Source organism: Tupaia chinensis, unplaced genomic scaffold (assembly GCF_000334495.1).
Source record: "Tupaia chinensis unplaced genomic scaffold, TupChi_1.0 Scaffold000335_1, whole genome shotgun sequence".
In the NCBI taxonomy this organism is placed as follows: Eukaryota; Metazoa; Chordata; class Mammalia; order Scandentia; family Tupaiidae; genus Tupaia; species Tupaia belangeri.
In genome coordinates this window covers 623,795-629,119 of record NW_006159829.1, presented here as the reverse complement: position 1 = coordinate 629,119, position 5,325 = coordinate 623,795, and the positions used below count along the sequence as shown (strand labels likewise).

The 5,325-nt window shown below is 67.2% G+C and overlaps 1 protein-coding gene across 1 annotated transcript in view; it reads left to right on the top strand.

Annotated features, from left to right (window-relative positions):
• The first annotated feature begins 332 nt into the window (after nucleotides 1–332).
• The window catches only part of GPIHBP1 (glycosylphosphatidylinositol anchored high density lipoprotein binding protein 1), a 6,709-nt gene continuing 1,716 nt past the window's right edge, over nucleotides 333–5,325 (top strand). Inside the window, exons 1-6 of the mRNA XM_014589156.2 lie at nucleotides 333–1,036; nucleotides 2,737–2,841; nucleotides 3,237–3,347; nucleotides 3,754–3,870; nucleotides 3,944–4,241; nucleotides 4,678–4,844. Coding sequence (XP_014444642.1) covers nucleotides 2,790–2,841; nucleotides 3,237–3,347; nucleotides 3,754–3,870; nucleotides 3,944–4,241; nucleotides 4,678–4,844 — 745 coding nt within the window. The 5' untranslated portion in view covers nucleotides 333–1,036; nucleotides 2,737–2,789. The remainder of the gene's footprint in view (nucleotides 1,037–2,736; nucleotides 2,842–3,236; nucleotides 3,348–3,753; nucleotides 3,871–3,943; nucleotides 4,242–4,677; nucleotides 4,845–5,325) is intronic.

The window sequence follows — 5,325 nt, the reverse complement described above, 5'->3', positions numbered from 1 at the left end:
TTGTTCGCAGGGGTGGGCAGCCAACTTTGCACCTGGTACTGCGCAGCTGCCTAGGCCAGCACACAGCCCAGCTGTGGGGGTGGAGGGAGTGCACCAAGAGGTCAAAGGCCAAAGGGGCCTTCCTGGCCTGGTGCCAGGGAGGGGCTGCCCTGGGAGTGGCAGCCAGAGCTGAGTTTAGCTGGGCTAAAAGCCCCTGGCGGATGGCCACAGACCCTGGGCCCTGGGCCTGCCAGCCTCTTCCCTCCAGGCTGCTCCCCAGCCCATGGGGCACTCGGGCTCCCAGGGGCCTGGCCAAGCCCTCCAGCCTCAGAGGGCCATTCTGACCAGCCCCCACCCGCCTTTACTTGTTCTGGGAACCACTTCCTGCCTAAGTGCTGCATCCCAGGGAAGAAAAGGGCTCGTGTCTCTGCACTTCAGACAGGGCCTGCCTGGCACTGCGGGGTCACCCAGGTCAGAGGCCCTGTGTGAGACCCTCACAGCTCCTGCATGGGCCCCTCTCTCTGGCAGACCTAGCTCTGGGATGCCCGAGAGGGAGAGAGCCGTGAGGGCCTGCACTGCTGCAGCCCTGTCCTAACAGGCCCACTCCCGGCTCACTCCTGGCCAGACCCTCGGCCTCGCTCAGATGCACGTGAGTCATTCCTCACAGGACAACTCTGTCACCCACATCCCTGCTCCAGGCACCCTCCCCGACACCCATCAGGGGCCAGCATGCACAAGTCGCACTCTCATTCACCTCGTCCCCAGAGGTCAGCGCCAAGGAGGAGGGCAGGGGCCATGCAGCGCGGAGGACAGCAGCCCACCTCAGCACACAGAAGCTGCACTGCCCTCAAACCTTCCTCCCCCCCCCAGCTGTCAGGCAGGAGGGAGTGTGGGTGGCCGGACATCCTCATTCACAGCTATCACTAAGAGCCAGGGCTGCAGCTGCCAGAAAGGGTCATGTGACTCCTGAAGGCCCCAAGGGCAGAGGGAACCCAGAGCCAGCAGCGTGCACAGGGGCCAGCTACGGGAGCCAGCCCAGCCGAGCTGGGCAGAGCAGGCAAGCCAGAGCCCCATGCAGGGGCCTGTGGGCAGAGCTGGGGTGGTAGGTTGCCCAAGAAGGGCACCTGGGGGTGTGGCTATGGCCCATGAAGGAAGCCTGAGCCTAGAGGATGCCAAGCCCAGGGGCAGAGGCCCTGCAGGATGGGAGCTCTGAAGTGACCCTGGTGCCACAGTCCTGCCCTGGGGACTGGAGAGCAGAGGTGCCTGGGCGGGGAGGGGTGTACTGAGCTTCCGCCGGTCCATCCGAGACCCAGGTGTGGGCTTCCCAGGTGTCAGGCAAGGCCGCCAAGCTCCTGGCCTCAGCGGGCTAACAGCCTGGCCTGTGGTGTGGCCAGTTCTGTGGGGTGGGGGAGCCCAGCGGCCCTTCCTGGGAGCAGATAGGGCAGTACCGGCCAGGCGTGGAGTGGCACCGACCAGACTGGGCTGCAAGGAGAGCCAGGGCATGACCGTGCTGACTCAGGAGCCGAACCGCTGTCAGCCAGGGCAGTAGGGCTGCCGTCCATCCCTGCCGGGAGGTACTGGGGGAGGGTTGGGCAGCGGGGTGCTCCCTAACTGAACGTGAGGTGGCCCAGTCCCCACGGCTATGGCAGAGGGGCCTGGGGACGCAGGGAGCAGGGTGCTGGGCAGGGCAGCAGGCAGGAAGGGGCTAGAGGGACCTCTGCCAGAAAAGTACCATCCCTGTCACTGAAGGGGTCGTGACCTGCACCAGTCCCTTGGTGGTCACCTCACCCAGGGAAGAAGCAAAGGCCCGGAGAGGCAGGAGGCTCCCCTGCCCAGAGCGGGCACAGGCCCAGCTCCACTCTGCTCCAGGGGACCTGCAGGGGATGGCCCACCTACCACTGATGTGGGGAAACTGTGGCCTAACCAAGCTACGGGGCTGGCCCAGCCTCGAGCCTGCCAACCGTGTGGGCCAACCAAAGCGGGCTCCGGCCCAGCATGGCTCTGCCCTCAGGAGGGGGCCTGCAGAGCCTGTCCTGTGGCCCACCTCCCCGGGCCTAGGATGGCCGTCGCTGGGCAGCAGGTGCTTTCTCCATGTATCACATGGTGCAAGGGGGCAGGGAGGCGGCCTGCACACCCACAGCCCTGCCTCCCGCCCAGCTCTCAGCTGCCTGCAGGGAACCAGCCTGTCCCGGACACCTCGGCACAGAGACCACGCCCCTGGCGAGGGGACTCCAGGGGCCCAGACAGGCACAGGGTCAGCAGCGACAGCCAGGGAGGTCTGGGCCAAGGTGGGAGAGGAGGTGACATCTGAGCAGAAACAGGTAGGGGGTGGCTGTGCTGGTGCCAGCAAGAACAGCATCCTGGGCTGAGGGGACAGCAAGGGTCAGCCAGGAGCCTGGCCCTAAGGGCGCTAGTGACTGGGAGCCCTGAGTGAGAGCAGCGGGTGCTTTTCATGAGAAACCTTCTGGAAAAGGTCAAGGGTTTGCAGCAGAGGATGCTGCTCCGAGCTCCTGCAGCACACAGCTGCAGCTCCAGGCCCTGGGGCTCCACCCATGGCAGGCCTGCTGGCGCCCACCTTCCGCCTGCCTGGGCCGGCCACAATGCTTTCCCCTTCCCCTCTGGCCCCTGAGGTCCTGGAGGGAAACGGCAGCCCTGGCCTGGCGCCTAGAGCTGGGGACAGAGTGAGGCCCATTGTTTGAGGCTGGAGGTGGCGGGGGTGCAGGAGGCCTCTGCAATGCCCTTCATCACACTTCCCAGGCCCGGAGCCCTGCACAAGGCCCCAGAGAGAGCGTGCCCAGCGTCCTGGCAGGATGAAGGCGCTCGCTGCTGTCCTGTTTGCCTGGCTGCTCTGCACGTGGCCAGGTGCGGGGGCCTGGGTCCTATGGTGGGTGGGCGGAGGGGGAACCGCTGGGACTTTAGGGTGGGTAGAGGAGTGTCCGCTGGGGCTCCAGGAGCCCGCAGGCCTGGGGATGCATGCAGCAGGAGCTCGGCCCAGGAGCAAGGAGCGTGGCTGAGGTCCCCAGCTGGGAAGGCAGATGGGCCGCCCTGGGCTCATCCTCAGCCACAGCCAGGTCTTGGGGGCTGCCCTCCCTCAGTCCCAGGCTCAGCCCCTCGGACAGCAAACGCGGGAGGGCTTTGGGCATCTCTCCTCTTGGGGCCTCAGTCTGTAAAATGAGCAGCCTGCGGCTGGGTGGGGGAGGGGAGGGCATGTGTCCCCCCACCCAGCAGCAAGATTCCCAGACGTCCCGGTTTGGCAGGGCAAGGGGTGACGCAGGAGGAAGACGAGGACACGGACGCTGGGCCAGAGGGCTATGACGACGATGACGAGGAGGAGGAGGAGGAGGAGGCCAATTCCATCCCGGGCACAGGTACCTCCCCTGGCCCGGCCCAGCTTGGTGCCCACTGGGCAGGACTTGTCTGGGACCAACAGGCAAAAGCCTCCGTGAGTCCAGCCCCAGCAGCTGGTGCCCAGCACACCCTGGCCATGCCACTCCAGGGCCTCCCAGGCAGGAGCCAGAAAAGGAGCAGCGACCTGGGAGAGGGCAGAGAAGGCCGGGGCCCAGGACAAGCCTAGAGAACGCCAAAGCCAGGGGTCGGGGCCAGTAGGGAGCCGCAGACCATGCGTGGAGAAGCTGTAGGGAGGGCTGGGTGCCCCTCCCCCTGCTCCTGGCCAGCTGGGGAGCCAGGCCTGAGGCCAGCAGGGGAGGGGGCACGCCCTGGGACTCCGGCGGAGGCTGGGCCGCCTGGCCTGACCTGAGCTCGCCTGGTCCGCAGAGCGGCTGCACTGCTATGCCTGCCAGTCCCTGCACCGGGAGGAGCGCTGCAACCAGACACAGAGGTGCCTCCGCAGGCAGGCCTTCTGCACCACCCTGGTGGCCTACAGCAGCACCGGTGAGCACAGCCCAGCCCCCGCCACAGCCCACGAGGCCCCCAGGCCTGGCCTCAGCACTGATTCCCTCCCCAGGGTCAGGGCTTCTGACCACCTACTCCACGTGGTGCGCAGACACGTGCCAGCCAGTCACCAGGACTATAGAAGAGACCCAAGTGACCACAGCCTGCTGCCAGTCCACCCTGTGCAACGTCCCTCCCTGGCAGAGCTCCCAGGCCCAGGCCCCGTCAGGCGGTGGAGCAGGCAGCCCCCAGGGCAGCGGGACAGGGGACACTCGGGATGGTGAGGCAGGGGGCAAGAGGGGTGGTGGGGCAGGGGGGACCCGGGACAGCAGTGTGGGGGGATTGAAGCAGGGGGAACCAGGGACAGCGAGGTGGGGGGGACTCAGGACAGTGAGGCAGGGCACAAGCTGGGGGGTGGGGTAGGGGGGACCCAGAGTGGTGAGACAGGACACAAGGACGGCGACGGGGCAGGGGAGACCCAGGGCAGAGGGGCAGGCGTCCCCCAGGGCTGTCCAGAAAATGTGGGCACAGCCTTCCTGCTCGGCCTCCTTGCCGGCCTCTGGGCAATGGGGGCGGGGGGACTCAGGACAGTGAGGCAGGGCACAAGCTGGGGGGTGGGGTAGGGGGGACCCAGAGTGGTGAGACAGGACACAAGGACGGCGACGGGGCAGGGGAGACCCAGGGCAGAGGGGCAGGCGTCCCCCAGGGCTGTCCAGAAAATGTGGGCACAGCCTTCCTGCTCGGCCTCCTTGCCGGCCTCTGGGCAATGGGGGCCTAGAGGCCCTGGCCCGCGGCCCTCCCCCGCAGCCTGGTGCACTCTGGCTGGCCGGGACTCTGGCTGGCCGCTCCCCGATGTGCCCCACCAGCTCCGGAGAATAAACTGGGCGTCCTACTGCCCTTGCGGCGCCCGCTCGTGGCCCTGGTCTGTTCTGACTCCCCGTCCACACCCTGCGTTCCTCTGTCCGTGGGCCCTCGTAGGGAGCCCGGGGTCCGCACTGCCAGCCCCACTCTGCCACGCCCTGCCCTTTCCTGGGTGTCTGCTCTGCTCCCAGTCTGGAGGGAAGAGGCCCACGGAGGGCATCCAGACAGTGCCCCACCCTCTGCTCCAGCCTGAGGCCCCTGTGGGTGGAGGCAGCGGCCCCAGGCCCGAGGGTCCCCAGCATCCTCTCTAGCCATGACAGGGTCCTGGGGCAGGAGGCAGAAGGCCAGGACGGCCACAGCTCAGCCGCTGACGCAGGCCTCAGTGTCCCCATCTGAGCTGGGGCCCTCACTATCTCAGCACTCCACCTGCTGGGAAGTCCAGAGACCCCTCCCGCCTGCCGAGTCCACCCTGGCGGGCAGTAAGTGGTGTCCAGGACCCACTCTCTGCTTTCCTTTATTAAGAAGCAAGAATGCCTGGCTGGGGGCAGGGGCAAATCCCCAGGTGGAGGTGGCCCAGCGCCCTCTTTCCCTGCC